This window comes from Acomys russatus, chromosome 22, assembly GCF_903995435.1.
Source record: "Acomys russatus chromosome 22, mAcoRus1.1, whole genome shotgun sequence".
Lineage (NCBI taxonomy): Eukaryota > Metazoa > Chordata > Mammalia > Rodentia > Muridae > Acomys > Acomys russatus.
In genome coordinates, this window is record NC_067158.1 from 56,035,911 (window position 1) to 56,049,227 (window position 13,317).

Consider the following 13,317-nt stretch of genomic DNA (forward strand, 5'->3'; position numbering starts at 1 on the left):
CTGTGTTGCAGGGTCGCAGCACTGAGAAGGCTAGGAACCACTGCTCTAGGCTGCCAGGTGCATACTGAACTCTAGTTAAATGCGTAAGAGAAGTTGAGGAACTGGTAGGAAAGATGGGAATCGGGTAGCAAAAACAAAAAACAGAAAACAAAAAACAAAACAAAAAAAATGTGACTAAGATGACAGCATGGCCTAGAAAAAAGCACGCAGAATTATACAGAGGAGATGCAAAATGGTCTAGAAGCCTTACTTCTAGAGACCATGGGAGTGGACCGTGGCCATGGACTCCGGACAGGAAAGCTCATGGCCAGAATCTTAGCCAAAGGACCAGTCACAGGCTGTTTACCCATGAGAGAATATTTCACGGTCCTAGAACATCACTGAAAACATCCAATCGCCAGACTGGCAGGGGCATGAAAAGATCTTTGCTTGCAGTACATAAGTAGAGTCAGGATTCAGCATCCTTACAAAGGACATGAGCTGAAACGCAGACATGCTGGAAACTGGTGCTGTGAGTGAGTGTTTACGCTTAGAGCAGAGGAAAACCGGACGCAGGAGCCGCTCAGTGGTACCGGACGACGTGGCGAAGGGGAGTTTACATACCCGTGGCCATCAAGCCTTATATTCCCAACAAAATCGTAGAGATGTCGGTTTGGGCTTTCACACTCAATTCTGCCAGAAATTCTCATCAGACTGTCAATGTCTTTGATATCCGACGTTGCTGGTAAGCCCTGTTGGAATATCCCCAAATAAACAGACAGTATTGTAAGTAAGTGCTGTGAGGGCGAGACATTTCCCAAGGCCTCACAGGTAAGGAACCTCACTATTATACAAGTGATTACCTTCATATACATAATATAGGCAAACTGTAAGTTAGGGGCACCTTCCTAACCAGCGTGAGCGCAGACTCTTCCTACACAATAATATAACTTTTACGAAAGTTCTAAAGTACCCATTGCGTCACTTACTTATAAAAGTAAAGTCAATATTTGCTACACTCTGTCTCCTCAGTCTAAAGGAAGAGGTGAAACGTGGCCTAGTCTGCGTTCAAAGGCAACAGTTTTGCTGCTCCTTCCTCTTCCTCCTCCTCCTCCTCTTCCCCTACTCCCTTTTTGAGAGGGAGAACTTCCAAGCAGTTCTTCAGCCAGCTGGAAATGGCAGACAGTAAGGACATCCACCTTCTCAGACGTCTGAGCCTGTCCCCTCGCGATGGCCCAGCTCTGCCACAGACCATCTCACTGGCATTATTGTCATTCACCAAAAAGCCGAGGTTATATGTTCAAAAAAACCCCTCCCTTTAAAATTTAAAAAAACAAAAGCTTGCAGTTGTTTTCTGTTGACTGTAGTATAAAAAGCAAATATAGAAATATAAAGTCATTTAAATCCCTAAGATAAATGTGCTTTTGAAGAGTAAAGAGAATTTTGGCTTTTCAATATGGCAAACCCAATGCTAATTGGGGCCAAGGAAAGCAAAAAGGCTAATGTAATAAAGGGCTCCGAACACCAGGTGTGGTGGCACACAATTCTAATCCCAGCACTCACAGGGGCAGGTGGATCTCCGTGAGCTTGAGGCCAGCCTGGTCTATATACCGAGCCCAAGCCAACAAGGGCACACTGGTGTGCACATTCTCTCTCCTCTCCCGCTCTACCACTCCCACGTACATTAAGGACTACTACTATTATTAGCCTTCAAGCATAGAATATTATACAAAGCAATTAAAATATTATAAGTAATACTTCATGATGGAATCATATTTAACCAGGAAAGTAAATCTTATTCCCATAGCACTTGATTCTAAATAGTTAATGAAATATTTTTTCACAATGGCTCAAAGAGAAAATAGTTGTATTCAGACAGAATCAGTTTTAGACGGTTAGAGGCCTTTAAGTGCACATCAGACAGCAGTGAGTATGAACTGACAGGAGAACTTACTTGTCTAATTTTCAAGTTTGTTTCACCATCTAAGTTGGACGTCTCGATGTAGCACATAGCCTGGGGCTCACTGTTGTTCATAATTGAAAAACAAACAAGGATTTATTTAGTTGGGAAAGGGGAGAAAGACACTAATTACAAATTACAAAAGTGCTCAGCCTCACCAAAGCCATCTGTGCTAGACAAAGCTACAGTCACCTAGGTTCTGGATGACTTTCATTCTAACAGCAAGACAGCGTGAGGCAGACATATGCATGCCACTCATGGGTCAGCCTTCCAGCCGGGAGAGCCCCAAAAGCCACTGCCTGACAACACTCACAAGGAGCCACACTGGTTTAAACTGCTTATCCATGGGGACACAGCACAGACTGTTGCTGAAGTGTAAAGCACGTGTGTGCCCAGATTAATGTCCAGTCAGGTCTCATGCTCACGGCCCACAGGAAGATTGGTTATGCAAAATGGTTGATTAAAAAACAAAACATCCAGACTGTTCCTTGTACAAGCTTATACTTACTACCTTAGCCTTTTAGTTGTGATGACAAGATCACACAGAGCACATAATACGAAAATGTTAAGGCTATTTTGTTTTGTTTTTGTTTTTTGTTTTGTTTTGTTTTGTTTGTTTGTTTGTTTGTTGTGAGGCAGGGAATCTTTGTGTAGCTCTGGCTGTCCTGGAACTTGCTCTATAGACCAGGCTGGCCTTGAACTCAGAGATCTGTCTGTCTCTGCCTCTTAAGTGCTGAGATTAAAGGTACGTCTCAGCAGGCTTGGCTTAAGGCTGTTTTTAAAGGACGTATTTTACAATGAAAGTGGACAACATACTTTATATTTTCTGGTTTATTAAAAAAAACTTGATTGAGGGGTGTGTGTGTGTGTGTGTGTGTGTGTGTGTGTGTGTGTGTGTGTGTGTTCATGTGTGGCCAGGTGCATGTGTGTGTGTGTGTGTATGAGGGCACACATTCATATATATGGCAGTCAGAGGATAAGCCCAGCTGTCGGTCCTCAGGTAGGGTCCTTGTATTTTTGAGGCAGGGTCTCTCATTGGCGCAAAACTGAATAGACCATGAGCTCAGGTGGTCTTCCTATGTCTGCCTTCTTGGCAGTGGGCTTACAGATGCACCACCATACCTGGGCTTTTCCATGCAGGGCCTCAGGGACTGGACTTAGGTCCTACTGTGTAAAAGCAAGCACTTTACAGACTGGTCTAAGAACCTAGCCTCTCTGAGAGGTTACTAAAGCCAGAATCAGGCCACCTGGTCATATTGGTACTTGTCCTAAGGTTGCCACATCTGAGGGCTTGACATGGATTCTGTACGTTGGCCTGGGGACTGTGTTCTCCTGTTTCATTGCAGCCATCTCACCTTACTTGCTATAGACAAGTGAATGTGGCCTGACTGTAAATTTAATCATAACCTCTATAAAAAAGCATTTTGAAGATAACCCAAAAAGTCTTCTTTTTAAAAAAATTTTTTTATTTAAGTAACCAAAAAGTATTCTTAAGTTAAACCAATCTTATTATCACTTGGCTACATAATGTGTAGCTTTGTTTGTTATCTGATAAATAAATACAAATATAAAAGAAATTTACAAGTCACAAACATTGGAATTCTTAAATCAACTTCCAATGTGTACATGTGTAAAATGGTGCTAAGTGCCAATGGGCATTTAGCTTAATGTTGTCACTGCGAAATTAACAAGTTACTTAAAGACATAGACATCAACTAAATTTTATATATTCATTTTAAAGTAATTTTACACATTCTCCAATTTTCCCCTATGAGTCTTCTTAAATATAGGCTGCTATTTTCCAAGCGGACAATTTGTTTTATATTTATATTTTCACTCTCAATTATTCCAAAAATTATTTTTTACCATGGTCATAACAGTTATTCTCACTCTGGGAACTGTCCACTTTTATAATTTCCTCAAACTTATTTGAAACATAAACGGACTTCTAAAAACCATAAAACATGTTTCTCTGCTAACAAAGAAAAACGATGACAAACAAAACACTAAATGAGACCTCTAATTCTTTATGTAGGCAGTGAAGCTCGTTAAAACCTTACTAATGAATATACTTATCCAAAGCCGGTCTCATATAAATTGAGGGTAGTAGTCTAATTCTAACACTGCCGTCCATATAAAACAGCTTGTACTGAGCTTCAAATGACTAAGGAGTTAGGAAGCTTAAATGGCTGACTTCTACTTGATGTGGAGCCAATCAAATACAATCCCAATTCAGAACATTCTTAACAATGGCTTAACAGTGACCTACCTACAGCTAGGACAACAGTAGCTCTAACAGGGCTGTGAAGAGGCAGCAGGGTCAGGGGCCATGCTAGTTCACAAATACTTCAGCAAGTCACAACAACATTCAAGACAAACTACAGTCAGGAGCAGAGCAAGCTTTGTGATTAGTCCACGGAAGAGCGAAACAAGATGCACACCACAGGACAGACACCAGGACACGGCTGACACGGGTCGCAGCAATGTGCACTTTGCTCACAAGGTACAGGTGGGACAAAGACTGATCTGGAAGCATGCAGTACAAAAAAATGTACGACATCCAGCCTTGTGCAGGGGTCCTCTATAAACCCTATACAAGCCCAAATTTCAGTCGCAGTTACTGCAGAAATTCCACAGAACTTGTACAAAATTTAAAAAACGAGAATAAGAAAACATGCTTTTTAAAAAATGTCATCAGTTTGCAATGATTGTTTCCTGGAGAGCCTAACCCTGGTCACATAGATATTGTGGAGAGTTAATAAGTAAGGCCTCAGAGCTGAGGCGTGCTGTTAAAACATACGTGGCTAATGCGTGGGAAGTTAAAAAAAATCTCTTGGACTCCTGTTGATAGGAACAGGCGTTCAATCTGCCCAGCATCAGCATCCAGCATTATATTCATGGATACATGCATAGAGTGCCTTCAAAGCATCTCTGAGGTGCATCGTCCTGAAATGTATGCATTTGCACATAAAAGGAAGAGAGCCAGCTCAACCGCATTTGAGTGCAGTTGTCGTTTGGTTTAAGGTGAGGACCCACATACACACATCCTGTACAACTTTGTGCTTCTGACCTGGAGGACACACTGATGAGGTCTGCTGGGAGGTGTTCCCCATTGGTCACTTTCACTATTTCCCCCACCGCCACCTACATGTCCCAGTTCAAAATAATTAAAATGAGGAGGAAGAAAGAAAGAAAACAAAAACCAGAACCAAATAACAGAGAAAATAAAAAAAAACCAAACAAATGGACAAAAGAGACAGAAGGTTTGAAATTATTATAGAAAAGAATTCATGTTAATAAAAATGTCTAATGTCGGTTTTTTTCAAAACTTATTTTGATCAGGCCCGAAGGGAAATGAAAATATGTAATACTCAAAGATCACTTATTTGATTTTTAAGCCCAATTTTCTACTTCTAATGTGAAAATGTAGTATTTTAAAGCTTAAATATAAGCATTTCTTTTCAAATTAAATAAAAACATTTTATAGAGTTCTTTATCATGCAGATTCCCTGTTTTAAGACTCCCCTATCATGCAGATTCCCTGCTTTAAGACTCCCCAATTTGCTACCAACTTCATTTACTCCTATCAAATAAACAAAGAAATAAATTTAAAAGTATTTGCTAGAAATCTGAAAAACAAGTATACTACATGAGGCTCCCCTCTCTCCCACGCTACAAAGTAACTTTGCTCTGACTCCAGAATGGTTTCGAAGCTGCCTGCATCTCTTTCCTATTAACTCTAGCAGAAAGACGCAGGTGGCTGTAGGGCATGACTGTGCCATTTGGAGTCATTTAATAATTAATAAAGTATAAGCAACATATTGGTTTTCGAGAGTGTGGGAGGATAAGCCCTTGTATCTCGAGAAAAGTCTTCAGGGAGGATACGAAAATGTTACAGCAAGAATCTGCCTGGACTTGAATTAAAGACTTAGTTGTTCTATTTTATCTTTTTTTGCCACATGTATGTGTTAGTGACTGCATGCTAACATTTCAGTTTGCTCATTTCAAATATTAAGTCAATGAAAAACAGGGCTTGCAGTGATATTACTACTTTAGTTTTAAGCTTGCTTAAACTTCCTCTCACATAGCCAAGTAAAGCCAACAAGCTAATAATTTCCTATCAGGAGCTCTCTCTGATGAAGTCATAAACAGAGGTAACTAGGAACAGAAAGCCAGACTTAAAAAATAGTCATTCATGCTACACAAACATGTCAGATAAGGAAATAAAAATACCCTGAGTTATTTCAAATGCCTGAACACCTACTTCTATCAATAGCGAGGGGACAACTGTTTCCCTGATTACGTGTCACTAGTTTGTGAAAAATCCAATTGCTTTAAATCATGACCTGATTAAATAGATTTTGAAAAAAGGACACCGTCCATATTTTTATGTGGATTTTACAAATCAAACTGTCCAAGGAAATGATGATAAACAACCTCAAGGGTATTAAAACACATTTCCTCTCAACTTATTTTAGGGCTAGTTGTGAGGTTTCAAATCCTAAGCTTATGCAGGGACGAGTGTGATAGCTTTTAATGCTAAAGCCATATGGTCTGAATACCGATTCACAACTATTTTAAAATGTGAATAAAAAGAAAAAAAAAAAGGATCTAAATTCAGTAACAGAAAAGACTCGAAAGAACAAAGTATCCATTTTTGATTGGGAAAATTGTATCATTTGGGAAGGTGCAATGACAAAAAGAGATCACTCATCCATTTTCTTGTGCCATTTTACCACAAGGAACAGAAAAGTTTAGCAAGAGAGATGATTGCACCATAAAGAATTTATTGTGACGAGGACCGAAGAGAAAACATTGGCAGAGCCCATTCCGACCCACGGATGGCACAATACAAACCACAGGCCATCTTAATTAAGCACACCACATGGATCTGGATGTAGCCAGAGAAAGAGGAGACTCTCAAGCTCGGGTTATGTAGTACCTGATGCTTATTCTACATGGCAAACATGAAGCCAATCAGCTTTTAAAAATGCTTAATTAAAAATCATGAGAGGTTTGAAATTCTTCGTTTATTATTTATTTCCTTGGAGAAATCACAAGGTCAGTGCAGGGTAGAGAAACCATCCTCTACACTGTTTGAGCGTCAGAAGGTGTCTCTACCTTGATGAGAGAAGGACAATGTCAGCAGGTATATACTCTTTGCCTTTTATTATAACTATATCTCCAACATTTACCTGAAAGAAAACTGGGAATTGGTTAATTATCTGCATGGAAAAATAGTTTAAAAAATTACAACCCATTGTATTAATGCACAGAATACAAAAAAGTTCTAATCTTCACAAAAATAACATTAAATTATTTAGAGGTGAATGCATATTTGTTTTTAATCTGTTACTTATCTTAATAAAATTTATTGATCAATTCTACATACTTGACTGACATCTCAATTTCTTAAATGCTCTCTCTCTTTGACATAAAAATGGAAAGGAGGAATCTGCTGGCTAAAAGCCTACCCTACTTAAGGAAGTCTCAGGAAAAGTTAAGAAATTACTATATCATTACTAGATTAGTAGAAATCACTAGATCATCATCCTTCACAATTACCCTTAAGGAAAAAGTAGTCACTTTAACTTATAATTTGGAGAGGAAGAAAACATCTGAGATTCTAAGTTTCTGACCCACATGTACAGGACGAGTGGAAAAGTTGAGACCCAAACACACACCAGCCTACGTCACAGTCTGACTTCTGCATGCCTGTCATGAGGCTTCATTGTAATCCAAATGTAATACACGACGGCATTTCTTTCTTACATGGCAGCACTGGGAAGTTGTGTTTGTGGCTAGAAACTGTTGGAAGTAATCAGTCAGCGTTCTTCCTGCTTTGGCAAACAGTGCGTCTCCAGCTCAGCAACAACCTGGCTCTGCTCGGGAGCAGCGCCCTTCGTGGGCATCACTGCAGGGGACTGCTGGGAGGAAGAGGTGAGGGAAGGCTGGAGATGGGCACCTTGTGATCTATGGTATGCGTGCCAGTTGCTCAGGTAGGAAAGAAGCGGATGGTGTGCTCTTTAAAAAAAATCACTTCAGTTGAAACCTGCCGTGTGGACTATCTAACAGTGCCAACACGCCAAGGATGTAGGAAGTGAACACCCACTACTTCAAAAAGAGGGTGAACATACTAAAAAAAAGCCACGATAATGGCAAGTATAAGTGCATGCTGTCCCTTAACAGTGTGCAGTAACTAACAGTCCCAAGGACAAGAAGATTATGAAAGACAAGTGCTCTGCAATCAACTCACTTAGAGGGGATGCCACCCCAACTGCCATTTAATCATTCTTTCATCACCATCATGTGTTAATGCTTTTCCTACAATTATAAACTACATGCTTCCTAAAGCCAGGGCAGCATTGCCTCCTTGAGCATTAGAACGGAGCATCGGCCTTAGTAAGAATCCCTAACTGGCTGCAGCGCTTTGCAACGTCTTTACTCATTGCAAGGCAACAGAAGGGCTTGGGTTGTGGAGCCGAAGAAAAACTGTGGCACCTTCTACGTATGGCGCCCTGCCGTGACTGCAGCCGCCTGGGCTAGGAAGCAGCTCCATACCCGGGCAGCTTAGTCTCCTTCTGCTCCCGGCCTCTTAGCATGGCGTCCTTCATGCCAGAAGAAGAGTCAAGAAGAAGGGAAGGCTGCGATGGAGGAAATGCTTTGGCCGTGTTTCCAGCCGGAGGACATTAAGGAAACGCTTAGGGCTGCCAATCCACCTCCTTGAATTTCCTCAAGTCCGCGAGATGAACAATTACGATCGAGGACTAGGAAAAGAGGTCAAATTATCCACCCATGAAGGACTTATGAAAGAACCAAACTGTTTCCAATTCTAGGCAACAACATATTTGCACTTGTATTTGAGAATTTTTTTTAAAGATATGATTCTCATCCAGAGAAATCTCTCTCACTGTGGGAGCTTACGCCTTACACGGCTCTGCAGAGTGACTTTGGGGTACGCACACAGCTCACTATGGTTCCCAGCTAAGCCAGGCAAATGTGTTGGTTACAAGATCATTACCTAAATTCTCTACTTGTACCCATCTCCAAAACCTGCTCAGTGACCTCTGCATGTCGCAGTGAAGAACTGGCCTTTGCGTTGAGACGGCAGCAGCGAAGCCAGATGCTTGTGTTTCAAGCACTACAGCTTCTTGGTGGGGGCGTGGGGGAGGGCTTTGTCATTACAACAACGCTCTTCTTAAAAGCCAGATCCTTGAAATTTCATCTTTGTAAGAGAGAAGCCTCTTTATGGCAATCTGGAGTGCTGAGCTGCTGACCTTGAGGGCTTTTCTGCTGCTCTGTGACCACTGGATGGACAATGACAAATTTCTAAGTCCTCTGAGGACACTAAAAGCATCCACACATGTAGAATTACAGTAAAAGTACCCAGAAGCAAAGTCCATTTGCATGAGGGTTTCTCATGTTACACTGGCACGTGGATGGCATTATTGGTTTGAGTTTATTAAGATTATTTTTCATTGTACAAAGTAGCACATGAACCAAAGATAAGATCTGTCCCGGCAACAGAGCCAAGCCAACAGGGGAGCCCGCTTTTGTGTTGCCACTTGCTCAATACGTCATTTTTCAATGGCTGGCAGCTCAGTATGCACAGCTCTGTTTCTTTCACCTGTGAGTCTATTCTATGATTTAGGAGCCACTGTGTGTCTTGTTACCTGCCATGAGCTCGATCACTGCTTGGCACATACACTTGATACATATTTATTGGATGAGTGTATAAAACTTTTCGTGTCATCATAGTATGTAAAATTAGAGTTTTACTTGTCATAAAATATGGGTGTAAGATGTTGCAAATTACTTGTCTTTTCTTTATTGTATGTGTATACTAGTTTTAAATATTATAAAATTTTGCATATGTAGACTTCCTCTCCTCTCATGATTATTTGTAGAGATAGGCTATAAATTGAGAAAATCTTCTATATGGCTTTCACCATGAGCAGTCAAACTACAAGTCCACAAGAGTATATTAATGCAATGTAAAATAAAAATTCTATACAAGTTTTTCCATAGTTATTTTACCATATATGAATCATCAACTATATTTAAGATCGCAATTTTTGTTGTTAGATTGGACATTTTACTAGTCTAGTTGATATTTCTTCTTACTTATTACGGACTTTGATTTTTTTTTTTTCTGTTTAAAAATAATAAACTGAATCTTTTTTCCTATTTGGTGCAAATAGCTAATATATTCTTCAGTTACCTGTGGCATCTTTTATTATGTATAGGTTTAAAATGCATATAATCACAATCATGAGATATTTATCTTTCCCAAATACTTATTAAAATCATCATTCTGCTAATGTGTATTTCAAAGCAGCATTTTAATATTTAACTCTTTTAGCCAGGTGGGATTTATTTTTGAACAAGTCATGATTTAGATGTAACCTAAATATTCAAATGTTATTTCTTGAGCCTGCCAACCTCCAATTTTGCCTCACTTATCCAACAGTGAACATGCCTCATTTCAGGGTACTGTATTCTTTTCTATTTTATTTGTTAATATCTACTTTTGAAGCAGATTTTTAAAGGAAAATGTTACTTTAATAATTTGAAATAAGCAGCTGAGTGGTGGTGGCACACACCTTTAATCCCAGAACTTTAGAGGCAGAGGCAGGTGAATCTCTCAGTTTGAGGCCAGCCTGGTCTACAGAGGGAGTTCCAGGACAGCTAGGGCTATACAGAGAAACCCTGTCTCAAACACACACACACACACACACACACACACACACACACACACACACACACACACACACAAAACAAAAACAAAAAATTGAAATAATCAATCTGCTGTTCTTAACTTTAAAAGAACATACCTTTATACATTTATCTGGATTTGGGAGGAGGGCTGAGACGTCTTACTGTATAGATCAGGCTAACCTCAAAGCCAATCTTCCTGACTCGGACTCCTGAGAGCTGGGATTACAGACACATGCCATCACACTAACCTCACCTATGTAAATGTTTATCACCTAAACAACACCTGCTTTCTTTGCATGGGTCACAGAGATTTTGTTTGCAAGCAACCCACTCATCAGTAAGAACAAAGTCTTCTTTCCTTGTGTTTCCAAGTGACACAGCCAACATGAAAATATTGTTAGTTTTGCATGTCTGTCTTGAACTCATCACTGAACCAACTTTCTGAATATAACTATCTAGTTATAATTACTAAATAGCTTCAGCTCTTTTTAGCTGGGTGGCTTTTCGGTGACACCCTAAATTCTATCTTTTCATGCCATCATCGGGGACATCAGAATAGGGGATATTGACTGTGCCCATGACCTCAAGAAAGACTAACAGGTTATCATTATGGGTAGTCACAGTTGGCGATTTATTATGATTGTCTATTAAAAATTTAAAACAGATAGTTACAATAACCCATGTAGAATAGCACGACCTCAAAATAACGGTTGTCGTGAGGAAATTTTGAAGGTTAAATTTACAGTGGGGCAGAAGAAAGCTATCTCCTGACTTTGTATTTTCTCTCACGAAGAAGTCTAAGTAGAAACAAACCTGATACATCAATTTGCAAAAATGAGCAAGGGGGTCTACAATCTGGATATAAAGTGGATAAGTTAAAAAGAAACAAACTTAATTTTAAAAAAATGAGTCTTTCTGTTAACTATACTGAAAACCCTTGTAATGTAGCACGCCCAAATGGAAGTCACTGACTCTGACCCCATCTGTCTTCTCCATAAGATGCTGAAATCCACACGTACCAGATGAACCCATAAAAGCATGTTTCTAGCTGTCTTAGCATGCACAGCATGCTCTGCTGTTTATTTAGCTGAACGCTTTTTAGCTTTTTGGTTTTCTTACTTTACTCTTCTGAAACAGAGCTGATTGCCCCAGAAATACAGCATGGTAAAGGTATTTTCCTCTTTTCTACTCTAATGTCAAAGACTAGAAAGCAGAGAGGTGTGAATTTCCACGTCTCTGGAAGAGGAGATGTCAGTCAGTTCTTGGTCTAGCCTAAAAACAAAATCAACAAATAATTAGGTGTTTTTTTCTTTTATTGGACAGAAAGTGACCATGACCGTCACAAAGGAAGAGCAAGTGCATGGACCTCAGTAGAGTGTAACTGAATTGGCAGCAGACAACACTTTTGTTGTCCCAACAAGATAATGTTTAGTGTCCACAGCCCTGGCCTGCAAAAAGCCATGTGAAAAGCCACCAAGGCACTGAGGATGACTGGGGGACGCATGTACTGGAGCTAAGGAGGAAACGACAGTCAGAATCGCTTACCTCTTGTAAGTAAGGCCTAACAGGAATGGACACCACGTGCCACATTGTGACTCCACTCACTGAGTGCCACGGTAGAGCTCCTACCTCTGAAGCACAGAGCTGCCCTCTGCCTCATTAGAGAAGGACAGTTGGTTTTGTACCTATTCTTCTCAAAAACAGTAGTGAGATGTAAATGGGAGGGTGATTTCACTATATGAATTTGAACTAAAACAAGCAAATGGGAAATAGAACTCGAATCTTTTTTCTTTTTTTAACTTGGACAGTAGATGATTTTTTAAAAAATTTACCACACAAAATAAAAAAAATCTATGAAAGAGTACTCAAAAGATACTGTGAAACAAAAATGTTGTAGATGGTACTTTCTAGAAGAACAGCCTTCCTGGAGGGGTACAGAAATGCTCAGTGCATGCAGTGAAGTGGAGGCATCACAGATCTTTATAGTTACTACTAAACAGCTTCCATATTAGTGTGGTTGCTGACATTGTTTATAATATGTACAAATATTATGTCTATAAAGTACATCTCTATGCATTTCTTCTGGAACAAAATAAAAGCCAAGGCATACCTTTTCCCAGTGAACAATTTCCCAAGCACCATTTCTCAAAACTGCAAAGAGAAAAGATGACATCTTGAAGAACATGTTTTACTACCAATCAACGATGCTCTGTCTAAAGAAATGATTATTTTAAACGACTGGCTTGGGATGAAATGGCTAGCAGCAATATTATAACATTAAAAACAAGTTGGTACAGCAAGGGTCATATGAGGAAATAATAACTTCCAATTTCTAGTTCAGATCCCACAGCGATTTGTCTCTAACTCCCGGCAGTCTCACGGCAGTAGCCACGTGCCTTCTCTGAGACACAGGGGAACCTCAAGGTTGCGTGCTGGTGGAGATGGGGATACACACACACACACACACACACACACACACACACACACACACACACACACACACACACATGTTCAAGGAAAATGACTAGTCTACATCCATTTTCTACTGACAACTATTATTCTGAGGTTGTACTGGCTTACATAGGTTATTGAATAGGCAAAGACAATAAAGCTGGGACACCACAGATTTTTTTTAATTAGTAAGACTTCAATACAAAGAA

At 39.9% G+C, this 13,317-nt stretch overlaps 1 protein-coding gene across 1 annotated transcript in view; it reads right to left on the reverse strand.

Annotated features, from left to right (window-relative positions):
- Positions 1–13,317, reverse strand: part of Atp8a1 (ATPase phospholipid transporting 8A1) — a 187,102-nt gene that overhangs the window by 145,091 nt on the left and 28,694 nt on the right. Inside the window, exons 6-9 of the mRNA XM_051165287.1 lie at positions 12,768–12,808; positions 5,010–5,083; positions 1,934–2,003; positions 604–731 (exon numbers count right to left, since the gene is read on the reverse strand). Coding sequence (XP_051021244.1) covers positions 604–731; positions 1,934–2,003; positions 5,010–5,083; positions 12,768–12,808 — 313 coding nt within the window. The remainder of the gene's footprint in view (positions 1–603; positions 732–1,933; positions 2,004–5,009; positions 5,084–12,767; positions 12,809–13,317) is intronic.